This window comes from Sorghum bicolor, chromosome 9 (assembly GCF_000003195.3).
Source record: "Sorghum bicolor cultivar BTx623 chromosome 9, Sorghum_bicolor_NCBIv3, whole genome shotgun sequence".
Classification (NCBI taxonomy): domain Eukaryota; kingdom Viridiplantae; phylum Streptophyta; class Magnoliopsida; order Poales; family Poaceae; genus Sorghum; species Sorghum bicolor.
Genome location: NC_012878.2, coordinates 14,371,843 through 14,387,561, shown reverse-complemented (window position 1 = coordinate 14,387,561; position 15,719 = coordinate 14,371,843). Strand labels below are relative to the sequence as shown.

Sequence of the window (15,719 nt, the reverse complement as noted above, 5' to 3'; positions counted from 1 at the left end):
GAATTCTTGAAGATGCAAGACTCCATGTATTTGGTATTTTTCTATGCTTATTATCATAATTCAATGTATCTTTGTCTTTGAGCACTTTGAATCAATATTGAATTATCAATCTTAGCTATATTTATTAGTGTACTGGGTTGAGGGAGTAAAAAAAATTTAGCCTATGTTATTTAGCTCCCCTCTTGGTTTATTTCTGGGTCCGCCACTGCCTGCAAGTGAAGCCTATCAATTGTCTTAGCCACTTCGGATGACTCAGTTGAGTTTGTAAATGGCCGATGTATACCCTTGTAAGGCTTCAAGAATGATTTTGCTTGTAATTTAAGGACCAAGGGTAAAAAGGGGAGTATAGAGGGAAATTCGAAGACACCTTTTCCCTTTACATATTCTCTAAAGTGTACTATTCTAGACATAAAATAAATAATGAAATAGCATAGATTTCCACTGACGATGTTTGTGTATTATTAGTTTATCCAAAACTTTATCATCCCTCACCATGAAAGTGTGACAAGTATCCTTCTTGGTGTATGACAATCATCAATAAATGCAGAGAGGTCACTCAAGCTGGTTTAGGCAGCGAAAAAAGTGAGTAGTATTGGTTGTATGTGGCGTGCTTAGATGTTTGACGAGTTTTTGGTGTAAACAATAAACTCTATCAAACTTAAATTAACTTCATTTAAGTTAAAGTAGAATACTATTTTTATTAGGCACAGTTAGTACATTATAAGTTGTCATATGTCTTTGTTTGTTAGAATTTCTCCACTCCAAAGTCTAAACATGTTTTTTCTTTCTCTGGTTGGTTAGGGTTCAAAATTTTGGCATAATTTCATCAAAATTTTATGAATTTCAATGATGTCCAATATAGAAAATATAAAATTTTGTAATACACTAGTTCATGTGGTATATAACTTTAGACTCATATTTTCTACTTAACAGATGTGTAGTCATCAATCATGCTCATTTTAGTTTAGATCTTTTTTTTAAAAAAAAACATACTTCATGTGTATACTTTATTCGGAATGTTTTTAATATCGAAATTAGAGTATACTCTGTATACAGTGAACGTAAGGGCCACCTCGGCGACCCGTGACCGGCCCCACCTGGCAGGCACACTGACGGCCCCGACGGATCCAAGCCGCGACCCCTGATGGCAAGATAGAGCGAGCAGCCTCTCGATTCCCCCTCCCGCCGTGCTCGGTGCTCCTCGTCTTCTCCAAATCCCTCGCCACCATGGCGCGCCTCCTCCTCCCCCTCCCCTTCGCGGCGGCCGCCGCCGCCTCTGCCTCATCGCTCCACCTCGCCGCCTCCCGCCTTCGTCTCCCCGCGGTCTCCGGTACGCAGCGCATCCTTATCCGAGCCCCTCGCCGGCTATCTATCGACCTTGGGTGGGGCACCACCCCCCGTGTGACGTATTGCGGTTCCTGTCGTTTCAGTCGCGCGGCGCGAGTGTCTCTACGGGGGAAGGGTGGTAGGAGGAGTGGTGAGGGCGCCGGCGAGGCTTGGTAAGCGCGGGTTGTGCGCCGGCGCGGAGGCTGGCGGCTCGGCCGGTACGGTGGTCGGGCAGGAGGAGGCTTTGGAGTGGGTCAAGAAGGACCGGAGGCGCCTGCTCCACGTCGTCTACCGCGTCGGGGACCTCGACAAGACGATCAAGTAGGACACGGTGCTTGCGACGGATTGCTTTGGGGGTCACTGCTGTTTGCTCCAATTTGGATGATATTATCGTGTATCTGTAGGTTCTACACGGAGTGCCTGGGCATGAAGCTGCTGAGGAAGAGGGACATTCCGGAGGAGAGGTACACCAATGCCTTTTTGGGGTACGGGCCTGAGGATTCGCATTTTGTTGTGGAGCTCACTTACAGTAAGCCTCTTTGGTCAAAATAACTTTCAATCATCTTTGTCTTTCAGATAACGTCTTTGTCATTCAGATAATGGCACTGCCTGTTATGATTAACATATAAAACCTCGGGTACTTTTCTTGGCAGATTATGGTGTGGAGAGCTATGACATTGGGACTGCTTTTGGCCACTTTGGAATTGCTGTTGATGATGTAAGCAGTAAGCTTATATCTCTATGGACATTCTCTGTTTTACTCACTGACGTTCAGTTCTCTGCTGATATAGTGTAATGTTATTTTTTCTGCTTTCTTGAGCCAGTGATGTTGCATAGATAACTATGGAGAGTTTGTTTATTGGTTTGGTTTGCTAGGATTGGTCCCAAGTTGCTTCACGCTTTAGCACCAAAGGCAACCTGTACTTTTTTTTTATTTTTTTACTTTCAAGAAATAAATGAAGCCCAATTAATTAAGGGTTTCTCATTTGGGACTAATCAGTCTAGTCTAGACATAATCAAAGACTTAACACCCCCCTTCCCCATGTCATTTTTTGAGACTAATAGATTCTGCACACTCAATCAGAATCTCAGTACCCAGAAAATGGATACTGCTTCCTTATCATAGGATTTCATATATAAATATAAAGACATAAATGGTACAATGTACAGTATTACAGTTCTTTCACAACAAAAAAGCTATAATTGGTTGTTGCCACTTGCGTGCATAAATTAAAGTAAGAAGCTCATCTTAATATAGGGAATTAATTATTTTATTATTATTTTTTGCTGTAACATATGTCCTTACAGCACAAAGTCCACATGTATGCATGTAAAATATTCTATGTGAGTAATAAAGATGAAAATTCTGTACCCTTATATGACACCCATGTCCTTTACTGAAAGCTAGTCATGATGTATCACCCAAGTTATTAAAAGGAATTGAACATGCTATATTGCTATGCATTTACAACATATTTTGAATGCTATTCATACTCGAATATGAACTAGTTTGGCACCTTGAATTTCAATGCTTGAAAATTGCAGGTTGCAAAAACGGTGGAACTTATTAAAGCAAAAGGAGGAACAGTCACAAGGGAGCCAGGTCCTGTCAAAGGTGGGAAGTCAGTAATTGCCTTTATTGAGGATCCTGATGGTTACAAGTTTGAGCTTATAGAAAGGGGTCCTACTCCTGAGCCTCTGTGCCAGGTAATGCTTCGAGTGGGAGATCTTGATCGTGCTATAAATTTCTATGAGAAGGTAACTTATCTGCGTGAACTAAAAATGATATTGAGTTTGTTCATTTCTAATTGTGAAACAAGTCACTGATTGATTCTGTAATATTACAAAGGCATTTGGCATGGAACTTCTTCGCAAGCGAGACAATCCTGAGTACAAGGTTTGGTATCTTTTGAAACCACCCATGAACGAACATCATCACTTTTTGTTTGCTAAGAACTTTATGTGGAGCTTGCTGATAGAATACATGCATCCTACTTTGAAAGTACCAGTAATTTCTTAAATGTAGGGTATCTATTAATTGAAGTTTAATGTAACACAGTACCATTTCAACTACTAGATATTCGTAATTTGTGACAATTTTTCTTTTCTTTTCTGCACTAGATTTATGCTTGTGATATAAGCATGCTTATGATAAATTTGGAGTAAAAATCTCTATTGTCGGACTATTGCGCAAGGGATGGTTGACAATGACTAATGCTATATACTTTGTAAGCTTGGTACTTGGGGGCTGTTTTTTTTTCTACTTTATTCTTGTGGTATAAGCAGCTCTTTAGTTGTATACACATCTCTTTTCAAGTTTATGTTGCATGTTTTATAATATATACATGTGATGTAGCTTGGTCTATCTGAAGCTTTAAATGGTAGCCACTATCAAGGTGTTGCCTCGATTTTTTTTGATATATTTTTTATGTTCTTTAGCATGGTATGGGGTGGTAAACATAAATGACAAAGTCGATCCAAGTTTTCATAATGATTTTCAGCCTGGATTGTAGGAAAAACTTTATTTTTTTAGACTTTTTTTTCATTTAGTTGAATGTGTTTTAAGTTAACACTTTACTTGTATGTCCAGTATATATGCCTGTTTAACATGTGATACTGTTCATTTAAGGAGAAGGTCATGAATTATTTACAATGTCGAGTCCAACAATTACTGTTTCTGCATATAACATCTAGTAATGTATGTAGCTGCTCTGTTTCATTGGTTTCAAAAATGACATTCAGTGACAAAATTTTGTAAGGTTAGAAAAGGCATCAATACCAGCCTGCACCAAGCTGTTTTCATGGGTAATGGTTTTGCATGAGCTTGATTGGGTTACTGTCTAACCCAGCAATTTTCTGGTTTCCATTTCCTTGGTCCCTACCAATGAACCCATGACTGCAACTGGGAAGGCAGTGAATTCATATGATTGTGATGCTTCTCTGACAAGTTGTGGCACTGTTCACTGTCTTATGGCAGCAGCAGGGCTGTTTTTTGATCCACTCAATGCTCTGGTAGCAGCAGCCTTGTTCTCAGTTCCCTTGCTTGTTGTGCTTCTGCTACTTGTATCACTTTCGTGATTTGTTCCTTCAGTTGGACTCAAGCACAAGCAACACCTTCTCACTGAGATAATTGCTACTATATGACTCCAATCGTGTGGTTTCGCTATTCTATGACTTCTAACAATGACTTCGCTAAAATATGACTTCAAACGTTGTGGCTTCGTAATACATATGATTTTGATTGATTTAATTATTTTTGAAGTTCCAAATATATGTATTTTCTATTAATGACCGTATTGCCCTTCTGGTATTTTCATGTACGCATCGATTCATCTCCTTGACGTTTTGTATCGTAACCGAGTCTCGAAGCTTCGTTCCCTCGACACGCCGCCACCAGCCGCTCGCCACCCATCGCCCCTCCCCTCCCCACGCAGCCGACCGGCCATGGATGTAGGAGAGCCGCCCCCTGAAGATGCTCACGCAGGGCCAATCACCATGGACGCCGAGAGAAGTGAGCTGGAGGCGTCGGGTGCCCTAGCCCTAGCCCTAGACCAAGCCACGGCCAGCCATGGCCACGGCAAACAGCCAAGCCAAGGCCCTGGCCAGCAGCCAATCCAAGCCACGGCCAGCAGCAGGCAGCGGACCAGCCAAGGCAACAGCGATGTTTTTTTCTTTCCATAACCGAGCCACACGGTGAAAAGACTAAAGGGCAAAAGGGTCATTTTAGAAACAAATACATGTATTTAGATGAGAAAATAGAATAAAAGAATCAAATCATATGTATTACGAAGTCCACATGTTTAGAGTCATAGTCATCATAGAATAGTGAAGCCACACGATTGGAGTCATATAATTACAATTTATCTCCTTCTCACTTATTGAGTGGTTGGCTTCTTTGGCATTCATGGGCATAGCCTAGAGCATTTGACTAAGAAGCCATCACAAAGCTGCAGAATGCCATGGATAGGATTTGTGGTTTGGATGATAGCTTGAGGCTTGACGGAGCCATTGCCTGGTTTATTAAGGTTTTTTCATTATTATTTATTTTGGACACCAGAATCATTGCTAGGGTTCCAAAGTTGTTGATGAGCTTTCTAGTAGAAACCCTCCAATCACATGAAAACTAATCAGATCAACATGTTCTGCCTGCTAATTTCTCTCCACAGGCTATTGAAAACCAGCCCAGTCCACCCTTTATGCTCCCCTTGTGGGTTTGACCAAAACAAGTTAGATCCTTGTAAGCCTGGCTGTGTTCCATCCACACAGGAGTACAGCCTAATTGCAATGGACTTATGAATCAGGTGGCACTGTACATAAGCAGACACTTGAATTGGAGTTTGAAGATGGCACAATTACACAATCATGGGTGCTGGGGTGTACACCAGCACCTCCCACAAACAGAGCTAGCCGCCGGCACATTTCATATGCACATATTGGTTTGAGTGGAACAGTTTCCATGCTTGTCCAATCATCATGTGCCATACGCCTGATGAGAGGCCCCCAACCCAGAGTTAGCGGGCCTAGCGAGGCCCAAAGGAGGGCGCTGGTTGGCTTGAAAGCCCCTTCACCTGGAAGGAACTAGAGAATAAAACAGGAATTAAATTAGGAGATTGATTAAGATAGAGTTCGGTTTGTTTAGGAAAGGAGGATCCAATCTATAAGGATATCTCCCATAATTGCTTGGAACACAAGTCCTATAGGGACTATAAATATAGGGAGGATGTAATCAATCTAATGTAAGCAAGTATAGAACAATTGCTCCTTCACCTACCTCTGTCCCTCTCTGCTGTCATCCTCCTCTCCCTACCGCCTCCCCTACCCCGACGTCTACAGCCCCCTCCCAGCCCTAGCCGCCGCCCAAAGCTACCCCTCCTTCAAGTAGGGGTATTACATCATGGGATGGATCATGATGGTTATGTCTACAAGCTTCAATCTCTATTTCATTATATTATGTAACCAAATTTTGCATATTCCTCATCTAATTGATCAATTGTAATGTTATCCATATGAGATCATGATTGTTTTATGCAATATATGCACCGTCTATTCATGTTACTGTATACAATACCTATTGATATTTTTTCTTTAGTATACAATTGCGATGATGGGATATGGTCCAGAAGACAAAAATGCTGTACTGGAGTTGACCTACAACTATGGGGTGAAGGAATATGACAAGGGAAATGCTTATGCACAGGTATATTTTCTGTCATTGTTCACATTTGAACCTTGCTGTTCTGTACAATAATATGGGCATTCTTCAATTGGCTTTTTCCCTCTTGCTACACTTATGGAGTTTGGTTATTTTCCTTCCAGATTGCTATTAGTACTGATGATGTCTACAAGACTGCGGAAGCAATTAGAGTAAATGGTGGACGAATTACTCGTGAGCCTGGTCCATTACCTGGCATTAACACCAAGATAACTGCATGCACAGATCCTGATGGCTGGAAAACAGTATGTGCCTTTTCCTCTTGTTTTAGTGTGAAAACTACATTTCTACTCTTCTCTTTTCCTTTGTGGAGGGGCTGAGGAAATTTTTATTTTTAAAACAGGAAAATATTATTGTTAGTGGTTACAAAAGGATGTTTGTTCCTAGGTGCCATGCTTGCTTATAGTGGCTTTGTCCAATTTTTCAGTAAAAAACAGGATAAACAAAACTGATAGATTAATTTCATTTGATTTGGTGGCATGCGTATTTATCATGTAATTGTCATAGGCATCTCATTATTAACAGTAAATACCCATGTATAGTTTGCCTCCTAGCATGGCCTTGGGCTGCTCCATCGCATGGGCCCTGATGGGTTTATCATAATGATGCTGTTGGAGAGCCCATGGGTTACCCATACACATACCTGCCAATTGATCATTCCCCATTTATCCATCTCCAAATGGATTGGATAATACCCAATAGCGGAGCGCATTGATCGCAGCAGTCGCAATCTCACGCACGAGTCATGAGCTAGCAGCTGAGGATGTGCTGCTGGTCGTCGCCACACTTGCAAGGCCTGAGGCTGGGCTCTTCGCCGCCCGTGTTCATGGACCCATGTTTTCAGATCGTATTATCGAATCTAGTTGTTTGACCACCGATCAGACGATTAATCGCGATTAGTCGTCGATCAGGGTCGATTAGTCGGTCTGATCGGTCTGATCGGACATTTAGTCGTCCTTATGCCTAGATAACCTGATCGACCATGTATATACTATATATATATGATGTAAATATATGAATTCATGGCATAATGAATCATTATCATGGTGATTTGGCCACTTAACATGTAATTCTAGCTTGCTGATGCCTGATTTGGCCACAAACATGAGCTCCTGCCTCCTGGCCACTCACTCACTCTTGTTCTTTTCTTACCCTAATTGGCTGGCTTAAGGTGGGCCTAATTCTTCCTACAGACCTAAATACAATATTCCTGTACTGGCCCAACTTATCGTCCTGCTACACTTATCGGACGACTAATCGTGACTAATCGCATCTAATCGGACGATAAGGTTTCTGATCGACCTGATCGAATCGACGAAACTTATCGAGCACGCAGTTACGATAAGGACGACTAATCACGATTAATCGCGATTAGTCGTCCGATCTGAAAACATGGTCATGGACAACAGAGAGGTGAGCGTTTGGTAGGCCGACTTGAAGCCGTGCATGAGCTCAAAGGTGTTTGTGATGAAGACCACCACGCAGCCGCCAGAGAGGAGACCAGCAATGGCGTTGCCAGACACTTTGCCAACCCATGCACAGAAGATGAAGAGGGTGGCAATGGCTGCCACGAGAGCATAGCCGACGAGGGAGACATGGGTGGGCATCTGGTCGCTCTGAATGTTCTGGTGCACTGATCGTCGTAGCTCAAATTGACGATGACTGTTCATCAGAATCATGGCCTTGATGGTGGAAGCTCTGTGCTGCCATGACGCTGACAGTGGTGAGCTAGAAAAGGCAGTCCTCAAGCACCAAGGTGATGCCCATGGGCACCTTGTATCCGTTCAGTCCTCAAGCTGGATGGTGAAGCGTCTGTGTACCATGTACCTTGTTTTGCCTTGCGTGATGGGCTATAGGATCCCCGAGGAGACAATGACACCAAAGAGCAGTGAGAAGTTCACGATGTAGGCTGGGCTCTTTGGTGCTTGCCTTCATAGCCAGAAGCGTTGGCAGGAAAGACTAGAGCGGTTGTGCATGGTGACGTGGTGTCCGAGGTGCAATGGAGGTGGGTCAGTGATGACATGTTTTAACTTCTGTTGGCTCTAAGCTAACTGAGATCCAAAATCCGATTGAATAACTTAGTGTTCCCTCTGGTTTTAATGTGGAGTGTTTGCTTTTAATGTTGATGTTTCTTGACTGTTGGTCTATCCTCATTATTAATAGCTTGTCCTATCACAAAGCAAACAACAAAACCCATAAAGCATGCCACTGTGAAATAGTGTGTTCTAAGTGGAATGATAAGTTACTTACATACAAAAATTGATATTAGTGTTACTTTGTAACCAAGTATTGAAGTATTAAAAGTATATTTTTTATTGATTTTATCAATTGTGTAAATTTTGATATAATTTTTGTGTCTCAACATTATTTATTTGAATTGAGTTAGTTTTAATTTATGCTGACTTTATTGTGATATGGTGTTGCTGATTTCTGTGGCATCAAGTTAGTTTATCAAATACTTGAAATATATTGTTTTTTTCTGTTATTTATTCAAATTGATCATTGAAATACGTAGTAAATAAAAATATATACTGAATATATATCATTGTCAGAATGAAAAAAATACATATATTTATTGGGAATATATAATTTTTGGTGGCATTTTTCTTTGTAATGGTAGACATTGTTTTCAATATTGCAGGTGTTTGTCGATAACATAGATTTTCTGAAGGAGTTGGAAGAATGAGCTGTGCTAGAGATCTCAACTTGGTACATCAAGCTCCGTAGGGGTTGCCCCCCGTGAGTTGCAAGCATGACCCGCAAAATCTTTGTAAAAGCCACCACCTCAAACAGAGGTTTGTAGATAGGTCCTCCAATCTACGGCATCACAATTGATACTAGTTGATAGAGCATTAGATTTGCCTTGCAGATCTATATAGATGCGCAATCCGTTTTTGTCAGTAAAATCATATGTACAACTTTCCAGTTACACACAAAATAGTCATTAATTGCTCCGTCTCAGGACTATCTCAGTGACGTGTACCTTTTTTTTTATTCCCTGTTATGACTTCCGGACCTCATGGTGCTGTATCGCGTATCGTGGATTTTCTTAATGCAAAAGTTCAGCCGAAACTGTTCGGCCTCGTTTCATCCTAAACCATAGGGATTGAGGAGGATTTTAGATTGTAGGGGATTTAATCTCGATAGACAATACCATACCTTAGTCCTAACTAATCAAAGCAAAACGAACAGGGTCCAACTGGAAGAAGGTTATGGTTTTAGTCCGCGGCCCAGCCCAATCCTCATTTGATCTTCGGAGCAAGCCCAGCTGAAGTGCACTGTAGAAGAGGTTGAAGATAAGCTGTGAGAAATGGATTGGCGTCCAAACTCATCCCAAACCTTGAATCTCAATTCGCAAGACAGAGCTTATATACTGGCGTCCAATAGCTGTGAGAAATGTCATCTAGAGCATATAAACTGAGCTGGTAGATATTAAGGTTAATTAATGAAGTTAATAGGTATGTCGTCTACCATTTAAATAAAATCAGCAATTATCCTGAATAAATTCTGAAAAATAAGGACAACCGTACCAAGCAGATTGGATTGATCGCCTGAAAAAAATAAAACTCAAAACAAAAAAGACATTTGAACATTAGCATGTACTCAATCCAAATGTTTGACTTTTTTGACACCAAATTTGACCACTCACCTTATTTAAAATTTTGTGCAAAATATCAATTCTTTTGTCATGGCTTGGTTTATTAATAAAAATTCTTCAAGAATGACTTAAATTTGATTATATTTGTAGAAATTTTTTGAATAAAATGAGTGGTTAAACTTGGGATCAAAAAATTTAAACGTCTTATAATTTGAAATAGAGGTAGTATATTGTATTTTCTCATCCCTCATATTTTATTAGGTCATAAACATGTCCTTGTGTTCCTCAAGAAAAAAGTAGAGTGGGAAAGAAACTAAACCTCTTTTCGTGTGGAGAGAATTCTTTGTGAGCCACTATAAAAGATCGTGATTCCTTGTGAGCCACTGAAAAAATTTAACAGACTTCAGCGCCACTACTCCAAATTTTTTTTGCCCTCCAGACCACTACGGTTAGATTAGGCTCTAACGGTGTCAAACCGCGGGTGTAAAAAGTCAAAAATACCCTTAGGTGTAAATATGCTATTCATTTTTTTGAGCATCTTAATGACTTCAAATGAAAAAAAACTCAAAACTAGAAAGTTGTAGATCTCGTTGAGATATACAATTTTCATATAAAAATTATTTTCATTTAATTTTGCAAAAAAATATATGTTTTGATATGGTTAATATATATCTTAGAAAAAACATATCTTTTTTGTGATATTGAATGAAAATAATTTTTATATAAAAATTGTAGATCCTGATGAGATCTACAACTTTTTAGTTTTGAGTTTTTCTATTTAAATTATTAACATGCTCAAAAAAATTAACAACATATTTACACCTAAGGGTATTTGACTTCTCACACTCGCGATTTGACACCGTTAGAGCCTAATCTAACGACAGTGGCCTGGTGAAAGGTCCAAATGGCTAGAGGGGAGGGGGGGGGGGTTGAATAGCCTATTTAAATTTTCTACAAACTTTACTAAGCAAGTGTGTTAGTAAAACAAATGGCGAAGCAATTCTAGCACTAGCTCAACTAAGCTATGCAAGCCACCTATACAAATTAGTACAAGGCTAAACACTAAACCACAACAACAAGAGAAGGCTACACAACAACTCTACTCTAAACAAGAGATAAGCTATACAAGCTAAACAACTAGCAAGATAAGCAAGTATGTAAAGGAGTGTAGAGTGATTGTTATGCCGACGTTGTAGAGTAGATATATATATATATATATATATAATCAATCAATTAATCAATCACAATCACAAGAGAATTCTCGGTGAGAGATGACACAATATTTTTTACCGAGGTTCACTTGCTTCCCGGCAAGCTAGTCCTCGTTGTGGCGATACACCCACTTGATGGATCACAAGCTAATTAGAAATCCAAAGCCAAACTCTCAGCGGGCGCCACACATCCACTCACAAAATAGAGATCCTCTAAGCCACGAGCAATCCACTAGAGTAGCCAATTGCGATCTCCCGCGGGGAAGGCTCAGGAGCTCCTTACAAATCACTTGGTGAGGCTCAAAACAATCTCCAATCACGAGCTCAACACCATCGCTGCTCCAAGCCATCTAGGGCGTCGGTAAACACCCAAGAGTAACAAGAAATCCGCAGCAAACTCAAGAATCAAGTGCCACTAGATGCAACTCTTAATGCAATGCACTTGAATCTCACTCAATCTCACTAAGATTAGCAATCAAGCAAGGAGATGAGTGGAAGGAGTGTTCTCAAGCTCAATGTATGCCTCAAGTAATCAAATGTGCAAGGGAGAGGCTCCCAAAGCCAACCACCACATATTTATAAGTCCCTCAAAGAGATAGAGCCGTTGGCTCTGTCACTGTGCAAATCTCAGGGGCACCGGACGCTCAGTAGGGAGCCACCGGACGCTCGACCCCCTGCGTCTGATGCTCTAGAGTTAGCCACGTGTCCACCTTTGAATCCCGTGCGTCAAACTCTAACGGTAACCCGTGGACCACCGAACGCGACCAAGTGAGCACCGGACGCGTCAGGTACTCACCGGTCACATGTGCAGAGAGGTCTGCAAACACATGACCTCACCGGACTCGGAGCACACCGGACTCGTGCGCAAAGAGGTCTGCGAAATGCTCGCACACCGGACTCACACCACCAGACGCACCCTGAGCATCCGGTGCTCTCAATCAGAATCCCCCAGTTGAAGTCAAGCCACACCAGACGCATGAACAGGGAATACCCTGCGTCCGGTGCAGTGTGTCCGGTGCTTAACCCTAGCAGAGCTAGGCACTGACAACACATGTGCTAACACCAACAAGTGTTCACCACCAAAGTGCATGTGTGTTAGCTTTTCACAAACATTTTCATCAAAGGAGTTAAGTTAGCACTTTACTAGATCCTAATGCATATGCTCAAGATATGGACCTAGTAGCACTTGATTCAAGAGATGACCATGATTTCCCCTCTTGATAGTTAGCTATCTATCCTAAATCTGGTCAATCACTTCTCTACTCAACTTAGACCGGCAAAAGCAAAACCCTATGTTTATACCTTTGCCTTGAACACTTTACTCCTTGTCTATCATCATGATCTCTACTTCTTGCTTCATCCCTTTGTGATAATAAGGCCACCTTTCCATGCCACCTTGCACCTTCATCACATGTGTTGCTATGCCTAACTTAAAACACTTAGACACAAGGCATTAGCAACTTGGTGTCATTAATTACCAAAACCAAACTTGGGCTTTCACCTGGAGAGCAAAATTTTTTTGGAGTAGTGGTGCTGAAGTCCGTTGAACTTTTTCAGTGGCTCACAAGAAATTGTGATCTTTTATAGTGGCTCACAGGGAATTCTCTCTTTCGTGTGTTGGATGATTGTACATGGATACGTATCGTGAATCTACAACAAGTGCCTATAGTTTCTCCATGAAGACAGTGTCCTTTTCGAAGATAATCCAATTTGTGTTTGACATAATCCAGTGATTATGAGTATGAATGTGTTAGCACCACTGACTAGAGCAACCAAGATGATGAGGGAGGACTAATTGGGCCTTTGTAGAAGCAATCACGACCAAAGGCCCAACAAGAAGGTGATAGGTGAAGAATGGGCTTAAGGTGCCTGTGTGAACAGAACTGGCTAGGGGCCTTGTACAAGAGTATATGAGGAGAGGTGTGAGCACCTGGGAGACTATTGTATAACAATCAAACTCTATTCCTACCTAATCATTCCTCGCCGCTTATCCAAACCCATCCATGTGTTGTTCGTCCATCCCTTCCCCAATTTCTCCAATCCTTCCCCAATTGCTCCTATCCCCAACTCTAATTCTGCTAACAGAATGTAGGCTACAACATGTGAAACATGCTTGTGGAACAGGCCAGCTACGACATTTATTTGTGTGATTTCAATTTACTATAAAATGTCTATAACCTTTTATTCATATGAAAATCTTATCAAGTTGCTTGAGAACGTGTCAAATTTAACCTTCTCAGGTAAACACTATTATCAAAGTTGTAATAAGGGGATTGTGCTTACGTTCCAAAAGGCCATTACTTGCTGGTTGCTACTATGCAATTGTGATATTGTTGGACACTTTGTATACCTTATTTATTTTATGAACAGATTTCATAGTACAATATATGTAGGGCATTGAATTCTAGCAACATTATTTTAGAAAGACAACAAAGCGGGAACTGAAATCCATATTGAGAAAACAGATCATAGTGAAAGGGAGCTGCTATTACTCCCTCCATTCAAATCAATTCCTAGAGTTGATTTATCTACGAACAGAGGTAGTACTTATGCAAATGATCTAGTATGAACTCAATAAACACAAAATTCACCATCGAAAATGAAGACCTTACTGAGTTAATATGCAATATAATGGAAGGACAACAATGAGATGAAGAAATGATTATGTCATGTTCGTTGAGATAATCATATGGCTCCAATTCTCAACCATACACCTTGCATACTTTGCCAGACGGGAAATCATGACTATCTATCAATTTGTTTCAAAACCATTTTGAAAATAATATCCTAGTATTACTCCAATACACCATGAGTCAATTATAAAACCATCGTTCAATCTTTAGGTAACAAATTCTATAAGCGATATAGGATCTTTGCATGGTTTTTGGTGGAAATGCAAGCGCAAATTCAACAAGAATGAAAGAAGAAATATAGATGGAATCTTCATATACTTTTGGTGAAACATATGGAAGAAAAGAAACCGACGATGTTTTCAACAGAAAGTGCTCAATCCGATGCAAGTGGCCATGATGTGCAAAGATGACATTATGCAATTTACATTGTGTCTCTTTCTTTTCCTTCTTGTGGTGTCATTAGTGGTTCCCATCCGCCTTGCTTTCGGTGTGCCTTAGGCCTTATTTATTTTACGAATTTTTTTGGGTTTGGCTACTGTAGCACTTTTGTTTGTATTTGATAATTATTGTCTAACCATGGACTAACTAGGCTCAAAATATTTGTGTAAGTTATTTTTTAATCTATATTTAATGCTCCATGTATACATTCAAAGATTCAATGTGTGTTGACGGTAGATAAGTCCTCTTTTTAACCGTCAACATAACATGAGAAAGGACTAAAATCAAAATATCATCTAGATGTAGGGGTTTACACTAATAGAATTCCATGAGTTTTGGTGATTGTCTACTTCTATAGGGGGTTATTAGAATGAGAACAAAAGGAGGTCCACATGTTAGATTTACATAGAGAGAAGACCCTGTCGGTAACTCAGGGAGAGAAGACATGAGAAGACAACCCTGCAAAGGAGGGCCCACTTGGCAGAGACCTAGGGGCGGCCGCCCATAGGGCAGGGGCGACCGCTCAGGGCTCTCAGCCAATGAGCTTCAACCTCGCGGATCCTACCTCAACTGCCTTTGAGGAGTAATCTTGGCCATCTATCAAGGTCAGTTTGATCTGAGGGTTGTGGTGCTTCCTAGAGGGCTATAAATACAAGCCTGACCCCCCCTAGGAGAAGAATTAACAAGAGATAGAGAGGAAGAATTCAGAGAAGAGCCACCATTTCAATTAGAGCTCCATAGTTCTAAGCATAGCTACATAGGAATAGATCTAGAAGGAGTCAGGCCTAGCTTAGAAGCTGGATCTATCATCGTTCTTGGTAATTTCTTATTCTTCATTGTAGTATTCATATTAGTTCTTCCTATTATGAATATGACTTTGATCTATTTGATTATATTGGAATTGACTTTATTCTATTTGCTTATGTTCTCAACTTTATTGTTATTAGTCTACTTTGATTATATGCTTAGCATAGTAAACTTAGAATTATGTTTATGCATAGGATCGTATAGCGCTTACTGCCTTGTACATGGCTTCGCCACTGACACTTACCCTGCATGAGAGATAGATAAAGACATGGTTAAGTTCTCCATGACCACATATAGTGCTCGTTGCTCATTATCCAATGCATTACCTTCCTAGTGGTAAAATATAAATAACGATACCTAGATTACTTCCGGTTAAAATGCTACATCGATATTATCTATGCGCTTGCGGATCCCTTATTTATTTTCTAGGCAAGCATTTTTGGCGTCGTTGTTGGGGATAGATTTAAAAGTCTATTCATAGCAGTGACACTAGG

At 40.6% G+C, this 15,719-nt stretch overlaps 1 protein-coding gene across 1 annotated transcript; it reads left to right on the top strand.

Moving 5' to 3' along the window:
* On the top strand, positions 1,149–9,510 carry LOC8058278 (probable lactoylglutathione lyase, chloroplastic). The gene is made up of 9 exons (XM_002440785.2): positions 1,149–1,330; positions 1,431–1,647; positions 1,731–1,855; positions 1,980–2,044; positions 2,872–3,084; positions 3,176–3,223; positions 6,416–6,523; positions 6,643–6,783; positions 9,180–9,510. The coding sequence occupies exons 1-9, from the start codon at positions 1,228–1,230 to the stop codon at positions 9,222–9,224; spliced, it is 1,065 nt and encodes a 354-aa protein (XP_002440830.1). The 5' UTR covers positions 1,149–1,227; the 3' UTR covers positions 9,225–9,510.